The sequence below is a fragment of the Pezoporus wallicus genome, unplaced genomic scaffold, assembly GCF_028554395.1.
Source record: "Pezoporus wallicus isolate ANWC-B61680 ecotype Strahan unplaced genomic scaffold, APGP_CSIRO_Pwel_v1 contig_161, whole genome shotgun sequence".
In the NCBI taxonomy this organism is placed as follows: Eukaryota; Metazoa; Chordata; class Aves; order Psittaciformes; family Psittacidae; genus Pezoporus; species Pezoporus wallicus.
In genome coordinates this window covers 5466505-5481325 of record NW_026642654.1, presented here as the reverse complement: position 1 = coordinate 5481325, position 14821 = coordinate 5466505, and the positions used below count along the sequence as shown (strand labels likewise).

The window sequence follows — 14821 nt, the reverse complement described above, 5'->3', positions numbered from 1 at the left end:
TCCTTACCAAAACAAAGCAGATTCAAGGGACCACTGTTGTTCATACCCATCACCAGCTCTCCAAAAGTGGCACTGCTGGGGTTTAGCTGCTGTAAACACCTCCCATTTGTAGAGGACTCTAAATCCAGCTGAAGAGCAATAGCAAAGCTTGCCAAAATGGGAGTCCCAGACCCATATAAGCTTCCTGTTCTCCACGTATTTTCAGGATAGTCAAATGCAGTGTTTTATATTAGCAAAAGGCAAATTTGAATTCGAGGCATCTGGGACATGGGCATTGAAACCAGACCATAGCCATTGAAGTACCAACTGCCCTTACTGTAAAGAAAAACCAGGCGATGCTCGTTAAAACCAGGGTCACTTATTTAGAGCAAATTATTCTTACTTCTTTTGGTACTGATCAGTGCTTGTGTCGAGAGAAAATTAAAAATACTGATTATTACTGCAGTGATTGGTAACCTCTTTTTGACAACCAAACAGCATATTCACCTGAGCTCTTCTTGCAATACTCGTGGATGACGATTATTGTTTTTATCCGAGAGGGCTGGTTTTGACCCGGAAAGCAAGCTTTCCCTTTCACTCTTACTGCAGATTGGTGCTACGCTCAGTTACGAATCCGTACGTGCTGCGGGTGAGGTCTGTGACAGCACAGCTCTCCGGCTGCTCCCACGCCTTGGTCCTGCAGATGGAGCTATGCGGCCCCTGCTCGGCGCTGCTCCCTGCTGCGGGCTGCGCTGCGGGTGCCGGCGGGGCGGCAGGCTTGCCTCCTCCAAGGAGGCACTGAAGCCGTTTGTCTGCAAGGCCTGTGCGGGAGCTTACAAGCCTTAAGCAAGACAACAAGTCTACAAGCAGCTTAAAATCAGACTGTGAGTTAAATGCGCATGCAGTGACACGGGGGATAGCTCCCCCCAGTACACTGCCATTAACATGTACCCCTGGTTCCTCACTTTCTCTCAGTCTGCTCTCTCTATTTTAGTACCCTTAAAACATTCCCACCCTCAATTTTCCATCAGAGGACAAATGTTCCCCAACCTTTTTTGGTTTATGAAGCCACATTCACACCAAAGAATGCCAGCTGAACTCCAGTACAGGCCACGTGTAGCCATAGGTGGACTTTGGATTCAGACCTCAAGTGGCTTCACCCCATTCAAGAAAAAGCAATGGGGTGATGAGAAGCCATGCCCTCATCTGAGGGAAATGTCCTGATATTTCCTGCAGATATTACTTGTTTTCCAAGAGCGATCCCAAGAGAACTGGCACCCCATCACCAGTGAGGGACAATAGGAGCAGGAACACCACAGTCCCTGCAAACAGGCCAGCACCATCCACAGTAAGACACTCAGCACCATACAGACTGTGGTTTGCAAGAAGCTGAAAGGTAGAGACTTCTTGGCTGCAACTTTGATACTAGTTGAGCTAATTATCTAAGACAGATGCAGCTGATCTCAATTACTCTAGCACTCAGCTCCATCCCCCCCCATCAGACAAGCTTGCTCCAGGGAGACATAATTATGATCAACGAATGTGGCAAAACAGAGCAAAGGCTTTGATGGCCCAAGACTTGGGGAAGGGACATCAAACTAAACTATTCATTGCTTGCTCTGTTACAGCTTTGCTGTCCTAGTGTAAGCTGCTTCGGCTTACACTAGGAAACCTATTTCCCTCATTTGGATGGTAGGGAAGCCCCACAGTCACTGTATGACTGATTCTTAGTGCTTAGAGTATTTTGAAATCAGTTTAAGTGGAAATGGACCCACTGAGATCCTGTGGAAGCCAAGAGCAGGGCAGCTGTGAGATGAAGGATATATAACTCAGTATTCCAAAGCCCAAAACATCTGCCTAGCATAATCCAGCTTCAAATGAGAAACTTGACTCTTGCTTAAAAACACACCATTGCTACAAAGATTTATTGCTCCTATGAGTTTGAGAATAGGTTGAGATTGTTTCAGCCCCAAGACCTCTAATCATTCGCTTTACTGGGTAAAACTGCCCCACGGCCGAGTGCCAGCTATCCTGAGGGAAACTTTGGAGGGAACCAGCTACTAGATGGTAGTAGAGCAGAGAAGAGATTCAGAGCAGCCCTGCAGAGAAGGACTTGGGGGGGTTGGTTGATGAGAAAATGAACATGAGCTGGCTTCAGTGTGCGCTCACAGCCCAGAAAGCCAACCGTATCCTGGGCTGCATCAAAAGGAGCGTGACCAGCAGGTCGAAGGAGGTGATTCTGCCCCTCTACTCTGCTCTCATGAGACCTCACCTGCAGTATTGTGATTATTGAAGAATTTAGCAAGTCAAAGATTTTCTTATGTAACATAAGGTAATTAAGTGCTTTTGCAAGATTCCTCTGTTTTTCCAATGTCCATACGGACAGCAATCATGTGGAATTGCTTACAGAAGGGTGTGGATGAAAGACAGGTCTTCAGTACTCTAGCTGATAGCCCTCCACCTTAAATAACCCATGATCCTCATTATACTAGACAGACTGCATCACTGGGCTGCATCAAAACAAGCATGACCAGCAGGTCAAAGGAGGTGATCCTGCCCCTCTACTCTGCTCTCATGAGACCTTACCTGGAGTATTGTGTGCAGTTCTGGTGTCTTCCACATAAAGAAGGGCATGGAGCTGTTGGAGCAAGTCCAGAGGAGGCCACAAGGATGACCAAGGGCTGGAGCACCTCCCGTATGAGGACGGGCTGAGGAAGTTGGGGCTGTTCAGCCTGGAGAAGAGAAGGCTGCATGGAGACCTCATAGCAGCCTTCCAGTATCTGAAGGGGGCCTATAGGGATGCTGGGGAGGGACTCTTCATTACAGACTGTAGTGATAGGACATGGGGTAATGGGTTAAAACTTAAACAGGGGAAGTTTAGATTGGATATAGGGAGGAAATTCTTTCCTGTTAGGGTGGTGAGCCACTGGAATGGGCTGTCCAGGGAGGTTGTGAATGCTCCATCCCTGGCAGTGCTCAGGACCAGGCTGGACGAGGCCTTGGGTGATATGATTTAGCATGAGGTGTCCCTGCCCATGGCAGGGGGGTTGGAACTTGATGATCTTAAGGTCCTTTCCAACCCTAACTATTCTATGATTCTATGACACTCAGGAATAACATACCACCACTTCTGTTTACCCTACTCTTTCAGCTCAGGAAGAGTATAGTCCCAGCTATAGTCACATGTGTTTAAATAGCCATCAGTCCTGGCTGCAGCAGTTACAGACCAAAGATGAATGAAGCTAGCACCACACTGAGCTTACAGTAAGCCCATGTTAAGCCCATGTACAAGCCGTGTTAAGCCCATGTACAACAGCAAAAGACAAATGTGATTCCCCAAGGATTTATGTACCACATACTAAAAAAGGCAGTTTAGTTTCCCCACCCATTAAGGGGTTTCCTTCACTTCAGTTAGGTGGGAGGGTGGAGAGATAGCAATTGCATTATTCATTTATTAGTAAGCTCTGGGCGCACAGCCCTTCGCCTGCTTTCATACATGGCACAAGGGCCATCACATGACAGATTCACTTCCAACAGATTAGCCAAACACAGGTCCAGTTATTTCAATATACTTTATTTTAAAACAGGTAGGTCACAAAACACTAAGCTTAGCCCGTTCTGCCATACACAAGCTACAAATACTTGTTTGACAGTTGAGGGTCAGTCTTTAGTAGCATACATGAAAAGTGAATAAAAATCCATATAAAACAATATTCAAATAGTTTCCATAGGAACACAGATAATTGTGACCCATCTCCCAGTCGTTTTTGTTGCATTTATGTCAAACCTAAACTTTAAAAAACCACTTAAAAATTCTAGCAAGAATTAAGTTAATGGTCCCCCAAATGCCCTAAATTCCATTACTAACCTTGCAGTTAATTACTAAATATTACCTATACATTAATACTAGCTGAAGCACAAGTTGCTGGATATTCAATTCCACTTTCCCAGGCACAAGAGAGTGGCAGACTAGCAACATCCTGCTCCTCCACTTCAGCTAGGAACCCTCGCTCCTTGATCTGCTGCATTAGTTGCCTAGAACAAAAGAAAATTAAACAGTCACAAAGCGTTTCACTATGATGTGCCAAAAAGGTAATGAAGGACTTTTCTTACTGCCAGGGAGCACGAAATGAAATCTTTACTCATGATCTGCAATCCAGATGATATTACCAGAGGGGGAAGGATGTTAAAATAGCTAAGTAAATGAAGAAAAGGCAGAGTATGTGCAGGTCACTTATGGCTGGTTAGGTTTTAGGGTAAGTTGGTTTCCCCATTTCTGGGTAGGACCTAGATCTGCAAAGATGCATCTATATACCTGTACCTACGTTTATACCCACATGCCATAGAGACTTAATGAGTTACTGCCCAATAGTTAAGAATTTCAGACCTATGCCACTGACTGTCCTTTATCCCACACCCTCGCATTCCTGAGAAACTTGAATCACATAAAGGTATGGATGATAAGACTAGGAATGTAGAGGAGCTGACCAGTGAGAACCACACAATGCCTTCCATACCCAGATAACTTCAGCTGACTGTATTTTTTGATTTAGTTTCTTTACACTATATGCAAAGCATGAAGTTGTGCTACTACATCCCTTACCCTTCAGTTACCCACCCTGACCTTGTAACAGAGGTGCTCCAGCCCTCTGATCACCTTCATGGAACAAGTCTAGAGGAAGGTCAACAGGTCAACATGCTACTTACGGTGGGAGCCCAAGCTGGACACAGTACTCCAGGTGGGGCCTCATGAGAGCGCTATAGAGAGGGAAATCACCTCCCTCAATTGGCTGTTCACCCAAGGCTACAGCCCTCTTTCAACCTTACAAGACCACCTGCCTTTTCCATTTTGGCAAGAAAATTCTGTGATACAAGCTGGCCCTTAACTCAAGGGGAAGTATCAGTGAAGTTACAGTGAAGATCTTTCTGAGAAAGTTATACTTGTTCAGCCCTCAGAGCCTTTCAGAAAAGGCTCCAGGCAGACCTTAGCGCAGCCTTGCAATACCCAAAGGGAACCTACACAAAATCTGAAGAGGGACTTTTTACAAGGGCATGTAGTGAAAGAGGAATGGCTTTAAACTGAAAGGGGGTAAATTTATGTTACATATAAGGGAAAAGTTCTTTATAGTGAGGGTGGTGAGGCACTGGAACAGCTTGCCCCAAGAAGCTGTGGATGCCCCATCCCTGGAAGTGTTCATGGCCAAGCTGGATGAGGCTTTGAGCAAACTGATCTAGTGGAAGGTGTCCCTACCCCTGTCTAGTTCCAGGGGTAGATGATCTTGAAGCTACATGGAGCTAGATGATCTTGAAGGTCCCAAGCCATTCTATGACAGTTATGTCTGCATAATTAAGGTCAGCATGCCTCACACAAAGCATTACATTTTTAACAGAAACCCAGTACTACAGTGAAAAAGCTAATTACTCTCCTGCAGAGGCATTTTCAGTTCAGTTTGGAGTCTTATAAGAAGTCTAAAAACGCCATTTGTTTGAGAAACACTTCAATTGACAGGAGGTTTTACTAAAGGAAAAGCAAGGCTCATTGTTTCCATCGTAAGAGATTCCTCTTACTTTTATGGCAGGAATTCCCCTGGACTTAAGCACTTTCAGTAAATCTGAAAGCAACCTAATAGCAAAGTTAAACATGCTTTAGGGTAATGCTGCTCCATCTTCCCATGGAGATCTAGTACTCTGCACTGAGGAATGAGCCAGAGCTCAACCTAAGCCACAGACTAGCTCTCAACTAAACAGACGGGTCGCGTTGTGAAGTGGCACTATTGGACGTTCCTGCATCCTGCAGCCAAAATTTAGCAAGCTACCAATTTTGAAGACAGCATACCATTAGAACTGTTACTAACTGGCCTCTAAAACCAGTCACAGAAGCTAAGTGTAAAGAATTATGTAATGATTCTGTATGTCATGCTAGAGTGAAACTAGAAGCCCAGGATAATGAAAAGACTCCTAACATCACCCCTTCAAAAGCACCTCTCCTGGAAATGAGTACATTGTAGAAAAGAGCAATTGGTAATGTTAGCATTGATCTAAGCACACCACAAAACACATTCATACAAGGTTTTTTACAAAAGCTATGACACAAAAATCATGGCCCTATGTGTTCAGAGACAGCGAACTGATATGGGCTATTCAATACAGTCATCTTTATCAACAGCACCGATAGATCAAGATACTTAAATTACTAACCATGCTGGTCTTGACATCACATAGTGTATTGTTGGCCTCTGGAATCCATTGAAAGTAGAAGCTGCTGCAACAGTATAGGCACCCATGTTTTCAAACAGGATCCAGTCACCAACTTGTAACTCTGGCATATTAAAACGCTCAACAATACGATCTAGGCCATCACATGTTGGTCCCCATATGCTGCAGGAATAGCAGCTGTCATCTGGTTTAGGCCGCTAAGGAAGAGAGTTCAGTGTAATTAGTCAAAACAGACCTTTCAGAAGAAGTATAATTAGTATAACATTCCAGAGAAGAGGAGGACCTGCTTACAGGTCCTTCTCCGCTCCAAGCTTTAAAATTAGTTCCACTGCATGCTTCCCACGCCTAACGCCAGATTCTGGTAACGTAAAGGGAGCAGTAAACTGAGAAGTGACTGCTGTGATGAGGGCTCTCCTACATCCACAATACATGACTAGTAAGTGATATTTCTGACTGAGCATACCTTTTGCAGAACTGGTTTAACATGTGCATGATCATATAGGATGCAGTTGAATGATCCATAGACTCCATCATTCACATAGTACATAAGAGTTTTGTCATTTGCATCATCTTCATCTGTAAGAAGTTGAGATATCAGTAAGAGAATACTTGGAAAGAAACACACAGTTGGCTAGAAGAAAGATTAGATCTAGATTTACATACCATCAGAACTTGTTTGTTCCTTTAAGACAATTTTTTTTGCAATGATGTTAACTGCCAGTGTGAATGCTGATGCAACATAGTACCGTCCTGGCTCTGCAATAATAGTTATTCCAGAATCTGAAGGGAAGTATTTATCCAGTGCTGGGTTGATAACACCTGTGATCTAGGGAAGAATCAGTCGCTGATATTAGAACTTCAACAGTTACTCAGGTGCTATTCTAGAAGTCCGAGTCAGACTTGCATGCTCAAAATGATATACTGGTCAAACGTGTGATAACTATTAGCATATTGTAAACAACACTGATTGGCTTTGCTGTATTTTCCCACTCAAAAGTTTTGTTTGCATTAAAACCAGACACCACCTGCAGCTTAAAAATTAAGTGACCAAAGCGCTCATGTTTCAGTCTAAGGAAATTACCCCTCCTAGACTCATAAAGCCAGTATTAATGCCCTGCAACTCCCCACACTTCAACTTTGACTTCTAGCACACTTGTAGTTCTGCTAATTAGGATGCAAAAAGCTGGGGAATATTGCATAAAGACAGAAGGCTTTGTCATCCACTTTCAAACTCAGTCACATGAGCAATTATTTCCAAGTTCTTAAGTTAGTGATTAAGCAGCTGCCTCCAACCACAGCATGATTAAGTCATAGAGCCTGATGACAACATCATTTGCTCCTGACATTCCCTGTAAGCCAATACTGCACTATGGAAAGCCAGCCTTCATTAAGAGGTATTACAACTGAGACACTGTTAAGCCCACATCATTAGCAGAAATTCACTTTAGGTAACTTATTTGCTGATTCTTTATGTAAATATGTAACACCATTTAATATGTTAGGTTAGACTGGCAAGTGTTCTGACAACACTGCTCCAAATGGAAATCTGTTAATACCCAGCCACCTTGTCTCTTTCTGAAAGAGAACTATTTCTGTGTGAAAGCAGACTGGAGAACACTGATCAATTCAAAAATGGTCCAAAAGCCAATTCTAAACCAAATCAGAAACAGATCAGTTTGCTGCCATCCAGAAGGGCAGCATAGTCTCAGGACTACCTTTTCACCCTATCTGGGAGCACTGCCAATGTGAGATAGACATCTTCCAGTTGATACTGCACTTCAGACTATGCCAGTAAGAATCAAGCCTGCAATTAAAATCTGCTTTACAAGCTTGATATCTCTGCATGCTTACGTAGTCATTTAGCTATTTATCTAATTTTCAGTTTTCAGATTCATTCCTCTTTTCTTCTAAATTAAATTTCTGACCAAGCAACTTTTCTTCTTGAAAGTATGCCTGTACACAAATAGAAAAACCAAGATTTTGTTTAATCCAGATTGACATTCAGAATGACTCTACGACCTGAAAAGTTCTTAGCAAAACTATACCTCTTCAAATTTAAGCTTGACGTCTTCAGAGCCAGGGAAGCCACCACCAATATCAAGGAGATACATATTGAAGCCAAGTTCAGCCTAAAATGAGATTAGCAGCAACACTGTCAAGAAAGCAGCTCTTAGTTTATCATTGTAGCTTAAAAGGTATTGTAAAACCATTTCATTAATACTTGGAACACAGCTAATTTATCATGTTCAAGTAATAAGTCACTTAAGTTTGAGCCGCTGATTTTAGTGCATTTGTAAATGAGGTTTGCAGAAGTGATCTAAGTAAGCCATCATGACCTCAAAAATTCCAACAACATGAAATCAGCATCTTGGCTAGCTTTTAACCTCAACAGTTTTACACTTGATTCAGGTTTTGCCACAACAGTTGGTCAGTAGTTCCAGAGAAAGCAGAACTAGACTTACTCCCATATCAAACACACAGCGAGCATCAGAAATGGCTTGAACAAAGGTCTCTGGGTCTGTGCATCCACTTCCAACATGGAAACTATAAAGAGATACAAAATATCAGTTGTTATTTGGCAAATTCGTAAAGAAGTTCATACAAAATTCAAGCCATCATATGCAGAGGCATCTCTGTCAGGTATACCACTTAAATAAATCTCAGTATGACTGCATAGCGATCTCTCAACGCACCTTACTCCAATGATGGCAAGGTCAAGCTCTTTTGCACGCTCCAGAAGAAGCCTGCTAGTCTTAAGAGTAGCTCCAAATTTAACACTCAAACGACAAACTGCTTTGGAGTCATCAGTTGTAATGCGCAAGACTAACCTAGAAATAGGAGAAATGAAAGGTTAAGTTCCAGTACAAAAGACATCATTATCAGGCAAGTATGACCTTAGAATGAGACTGAACTTAAACATACAAGCTTTTCTGTGTGCCTCTTCTTAATGTGCCAGTAAGCTATACAGGATTAGATTTCACTGGCTAAAAGTACTTTTCTTGTAGTTTTGCAGCCCATCTTAAGTAACAAAGAACAAGGTTCAGATAACAGCTGTTTCCGTAACTTGGGAACCCAAGCAAGAATTACACAGAACAATTAGCATAACTTACTTGGCTTTTGGATGAGCCCTTGCAACTTTCATTAGTTCTACTTCACTATCAAATGTCATCATCTGTACACCACTGCTGGCAGCATGTTTGATTTGAGATACTTGTTTGCAGGGATTTGCATATATTATTCGCTCAGGAGGTACACCAATGCTTTGTATCAGTTGTATTTCCGTCTAAAGAGAGACCAGATTACACTTGTGAAATATATTTCTAGATGGATGATTAAAGTAAACAGTGCAACAAAAGAAACACTGCTTGGTTATGTTTAATTTTATATGAACACATCTTGTAAAGCTGAACATACCCCAACGTCACAGATTAGAACACAGTCAAGATCTTACCTTACTGGCACAATCAAATCCTGCACCAAGAACAGCAAGCGTCTTCACTACAGCTTTGCTGTCGTTACATTTGACGGCGTAGAAGGGGGTTACCCGAGGAAGGGCTTTATGCCACCGCACGTGCTTCTTTACAATATCCCCGAGGTCAGCAACATAAAAGGCATCTTTATCATCCTAGAGCAAACACACATCTTAGTTACAAACAAAGATAAGAAGATAAGCATAGAGGTCAGCATTTGAGGAGGAGGTTGCCTTGCAGATCATCTGCAAAGACAACTTGTTCCCCTAGTTTATAAAGTTTGTGGCATCACAAAATGCAGTGATTTTCCTATCATACTTACAGAAGATGACACTTCATTTATTTTTTGGTCAAGGATATCCTTGGCAGTAAAGCCTTCGTCAAGGAAGGTGAATTCAAACTCTTCATTGCTGAAGCTATTCATCATTTCCAAAACTTCAGCTTTACGTAAAAGGATTTAAGACAAACTGTTGCTACAAAGAGAAATAAAAAAACAAACAAAAAAACCCACATTCAATACTTCACTTAAATTCATATAATTTACATTCACTACTTCACTTTAATGTACCCATTATATGACCACTACATAGTGGTCATACAATTTACAATTATACAACTCCTACAGTGATTACTAATAGTGGCATAGATTAGGATTTTACACAGATGACAGATCAGATTTGATCAGAACCAAGGAAGCACTCCACAAAATAATCTTCCTAGCTTGAAGGCTAATTCTCCTCTGGTCAGCACCTGTATTATCTACTCAACCTAGTCAAAGGGAAAAAAAGAAAAATCAAATAAATACTGTCAGATATTATTAGTCTAAACCCCTGGAAGTTTCCACTGTCTTCACACTCACCTCCACATCAGAGCTGTTAATATTAAGGCTAGCGACACTGGCAAGTGGGTAACTTTTAAAAGATACCCAAACTCTTGAGCACTTTTGTAGCTCACCAGTTTCTGGGAAAAGGCCTTTCTGTTACTACAGACAGAATTTGAGGATGCTACTGACTTCTGAGTAGTAACTACTCTCACTAGGTCTAAACCAGTTCAGACTACAGATAAACCAGCCACGAGATGACAGCATTCTTTGAATTTGCTCTGTTGGTGGTTACAGCTTCCCTGTTATACCCATGACCTCCAACCTACACAAGGAAAACCTCAGCTGTCAGGAGTGGCAGATACACACTAACAGTGGCTCCTAACTATGACCTCTTAACAGTGTTCCCAATTAACACTTTATAACAGGATTTTACAGTAGTCATACATACAAAATACTCATTATTAACAGAAATCTACCAGCCAAGTAGAAAGTTCCTTGAGAACCAGAACTAAAAAGCAAAAGCACATTCCTCTGCCATCCAAGACCCATGAAGTCCATGGTAAAGTGTATGGGTCATCCTTTTACCGGGTAGACCAAAGAAAGAATTGACAGTCTACTCCATTAAGCTGTTAACTTGTGCAGAAGTGTGTGCTACCTTTTAAAGACCTCAGCCTTGCAAGTGACTCATAGGGAAGATATGGTTTCAAGTAACCAGGTCCAGCCCTCTTCCTTCTCTCAGCATTTTTTACACTCAATCTAGTCATACAGTTTGGGACTGAAGATTATGTAAACTCTAAATTATTCTCTAACCTTTAGCTACATCACCATTCCCTCTATTTTCAAGAGGACTGGCTATAAACTGTATGATAAGTAATTTATGTTTTATAGCTGTTACAGGTTAATGAAGTTCTAACACCAACAGAATCACCCATTCCATATACAAGAATCCATTAAACTTTTATCTACTGAATGAGTCTGAAAAGTCAGCACTTATGACTTCAGCCTTCAGAAACACATGGCAGCTGAACTGCCAGTGTCAAGGAAGACCTACTTCACATCTTTTGATCATTTCTCACTTAGAGACAAACCAGATTTGAAATTCAAACTAGATTAAGCTTTAATGAAATAAAAGCCAACAATCCACCAAGCCTTATCCTCCCCCCTGCTCTCATTCACATGCAGTGTTAATTCTCCCAGAAGCTGGATTAAAGTCTTCTCTTAAAAGCCTCTTTGAAAGAGCCTTAAGAAGCAGCAAATTAAACACTTCTCAGGAAACTGTTATTAAAGAGACACAGCAGCACACTGTAAGATGATTTCGGCAAGATGTTGTAGTTCTGCAGAAAGCAGTTCAGGGACTTCCAGCTGCGGTTAAGAGAAGCAAACACCATCAGGCAGAATTTATCTTATCCTCCCCTCTGTACAGAGCTGCATGAAAAGCACTTTTCCTATTAACCTCTAAGATAGGAATTACTTTTGCTGGACACGGCAGACTGAAAAGTTCTTGCAAGCCTTCCATCTCCACCTTATTGCACAATTTTAACTACAGTGTAATTACACATAATATAGACAGAACACTATCACCTAGATGCAAACTGTAGCCTCACAGTGTATATTTCTATTTGGACTGCGTGCAAAGCGTCTGCAGCTTCCAAAAGAAAGGCAGTCTGTGCTCACTTATAAGTTACTCTCCAGAACATTCCCTTATTCAGCAGCTGTATTTAGACACAGCTGAGTCACGCCTGCAGGCTCTGTACTCAAACAGCGAACCTGCGTCTCGAACGGGCGCCCCAGGCGCTCCTGACCTGGGCGGTGGCAAGTCGCTGCTGACCGCTACCGGCAAGGAAACCGCAGGCTGCCCCGCTCCCACTGACGGCCTTTCTGCCTGTAAAGCCATGCGGCGCTTAGCTGCGCTGCCTGACTGGGCACTGAACGCTCCAGCAGCCGCAGATGCTGCGGCACCGCGAGGAGGCACCTCAGTCTGCCCTGGGGTCGACTTTACTAAAGCCTACTTCACCTTGCAGTTACCCCCACCCCCGAGACCCCGCAGAACAGACGGGCTGCCGCCTGGGGCCAGGGATGCGCCGGGCGCCCCGAGCCGCGTTCCCGCCGCGCACCTGCCGCTCCCCACGCCGGAAACAGCCCGGCGGGGCCGTCCCCTCCCCCGCTCCCGGGACGCGCCAACACCTCCCCGTGCGAGCCCGCCTGACCCGTTCGCAGCCGCCCGGAGCCTGCCTTCTTCCCCCCACACTCCCCTCCCTTCCCCGCCCCGCTGGGACTGGGGATTCCCCGGGCGCGGAAGGAGGGAGGCCCCGTGCCCGGCGGCAGCAGCCGGCGCCCAGCCCGGGCCGCTTGGCAGCGGCCCCGCAGACACGTGGCTCCGCGCGGGCCGGCTTCCGCCGCGCGCGCCTGCCCCGGCCCCTTCCGTCCGCCTCGCTCCGCTCCCCGCCCGGCCCGGCACACGCCGCCGCCCGCCTCGCCTCACCTCACGCAGCGGTGGCGGGAGCTGCTGTCAAGCCTCGGCGGCGGCGGCCGATGCCCTCGCTCTGAGCCGCCGCCTCCTCCTCCTGCAAGCCGGGCGCGGTGCGAGGAGCCGGGCGGGAGGCGCCCTGCCGCCTGAGGAGGAGCGGGGCCGCCGGGGCAAGCGGCGCGCCACAGCTGACAAAGCTTCGCCGGTCCGGCTGCTCTCCTATATATAGGGCAGCCCGCGTCGCTATGGCAACGCACCAGCTCAAACCAGCCCTGATCGGCTACGGCCGGGTAGGGACTCCGGCCAGCCGCTATTGTGACGTTGGCGGGAACATGCGCGGGGAGCGCCCCGCCCACCCCCGGCCGCCCCGCCCATCCCCGGCCGCGCTGCGCGTTGACTGCGGCGGGTGTCTGCGGGAGCGGGCGGTGCAGCGGCGCCCCTCGGCCTGCCCTGCGCTCCCCTCGGCCTGCCCTGCGCTCCCCTCGGCCTGCCCTGCGCTCCCCTCGGCCTGCCCTGCGCTCTCCTCGTCCCGCAGCGCGGTGTGCGCTCATCCCGACCCACCGCCGCAGCACTCCTGCGCGTCCGGCCGCGGGCAGTGGGGGGCTGCGGCTGCGGGCGGTGATTTGGCAGATGCCCAGTGCAACGCTTAGCCAGGGTGCTCAGTGTCACGCTCATAGCATCAGTGAGGTGACACGCTGGAAGCGTCGGTTTCCCGCAAAGCCATCCCGTGAGGTTTGCGTGTTGGCAGTGGGAACAGCTCGCAGTGGTGCTGCCTGCATCCATGTCCACCACGGATGTCACCCGAAACACTACTCATAACGCTGACCATCTTCTTCTCTTTGTTTTGACACTGATACCCGTTTCAACTGTAAGGTTTATTTGTCTCCCTGTACGCTGGCTTGATTTTTTTTTTTTTTTTTAAAAAAAAAGGGCTTTGGTGGAAGTTGTAATCAGGTATAAACTCCACTCTTCTAAATTCGTTTCTGCTTTAGCCCTGGAATGACCACTTACTGCCCTTGCCTGGACAGGCACTTTCTGTCTCTCTTTAAAAAGTCCAAGTCCTGCCCCATGGAATGAAACTCCACGGGGACCAAGTCCCTGTTCTGCTACTGTATGTGGGAGCTATGAAGGATGGAGCTGCTCTTGCTGTGCTTAAAAGGGAATTTTTACCTCATCAGCTGTGGGGTATAAGAAGGCAGGAAACCTTCCTGCAGCATATGCCACAGGATGGACCCTTGGGTGCTCCTGCTCCCCATCACCAAATCACTGATGGGTATTTTAATTGAGCTAGTGGCTTTCTGAAGGCAGAGACATTACCAGCCCCTGCCCTTCCACAGAGCTGCCAGATGAACAACACTACACGGCGAAACCCTCAGCATTGCATGGGGAAAAGTGATGGGACACGCGGGCTGCTGCAGGTTTATCTGCTGCAGGTGCTGGAAAGGGTATGCCCACCAGCCTCAGAGGTCCCTTCCTCCCACAGAGCCAGCTGGAAAACCCGCTGTATTTCAGGCAGAAGTGGATCGGTGGGATGTGCTTGTGTGTCCTCCCCAGACCCTTGGTGCTGGAGCTGGGCTGGGGAGGAGGGCAAGACTGGCACTGCACAAGAATCACTTCAAGGAGTAAAATAAAGGAAAACACCAAGATCAAGCAGATGAGAAACCAAAGGGAAGGTGGGCCACAGCCAAGAGAAATGCCTTGGAACAGAGCTGGCTTTGGTTAAAATGGTGAAACGAAAGAAAGAACAAAAGTTCCTAACAGATTAAAATATATATTTAGTGTGTGTGTGGCCCCAAGGGCAAATGGGGGAAGGTTTTCTAAATGACAGCAAGCAGGCAGTGGGGAAAAATGTTCCAGTGTGTAGCA

General features: G+C 45.6%; 1 protein-coding gene across 1 annotated transcript; it reads right to left on the bottom strand.

Annotated features, from left to right (window-relative positions):
- Positions 1-3537: 3537 nt before the first annotated feature.
- On the bottom strand, positions 3538-13261 carry ODC1 (ornithine decarboxylase 1). The gene is made up of 11 exons (XM_057431813.1): positions 12971-13261; positions 9988-10138; positions 9647-9820; positions 9306-9478; positions 8889-9023; positions 8658-8739; positions 8241-8324; positions 6859-7021; positions 6659-6771; positions 6178-6392; positions 3538-4014 (listed from the first exon to the last, which is right to left on the bottom strand). The coding sequence occupies exons 2-11, from the start codon at positions 10090-10092 to the stop codon at positions 3873-3875; spliced, it is 1386 nt and encodes a 461-aa protein (XP_057287796.1). The 5' UTR covers positions 10093-10138; positions 12971-13261; the 3' UTR covers positions 3538-3872.
- Positions 13262-14821: the final 1560 nt, after the last annotated feature.

What these genes read in the sequence shown, in the direction of transcription:
- ODC1 (XM_057431813.1), bottom strand. Translation starts at nt 10,092, where the DNA reads ATGATGAATAGCTTCAGCAATGAAGAGTTTGAATTCACCTTCCTTGAC. An exon ending in CTTGCCATCATTGGAGTAAG is followed by an intron (nt 8,740 to 8,888) that starts GTGCGTTGAGAG and finishes ATCTCTTTATAG; the next exon opens with TTTCCATGTTGGAAGTGGAT. An exon ending in TTAAACCAGTTCTGCAAAAG is followed by an intron (nt 6,393 to 6,658) that starts GTATGCTCAGTC and finishes TCTCTTCCTTAG; the next exon opens with CGGCCTAAACCAGATGACAG.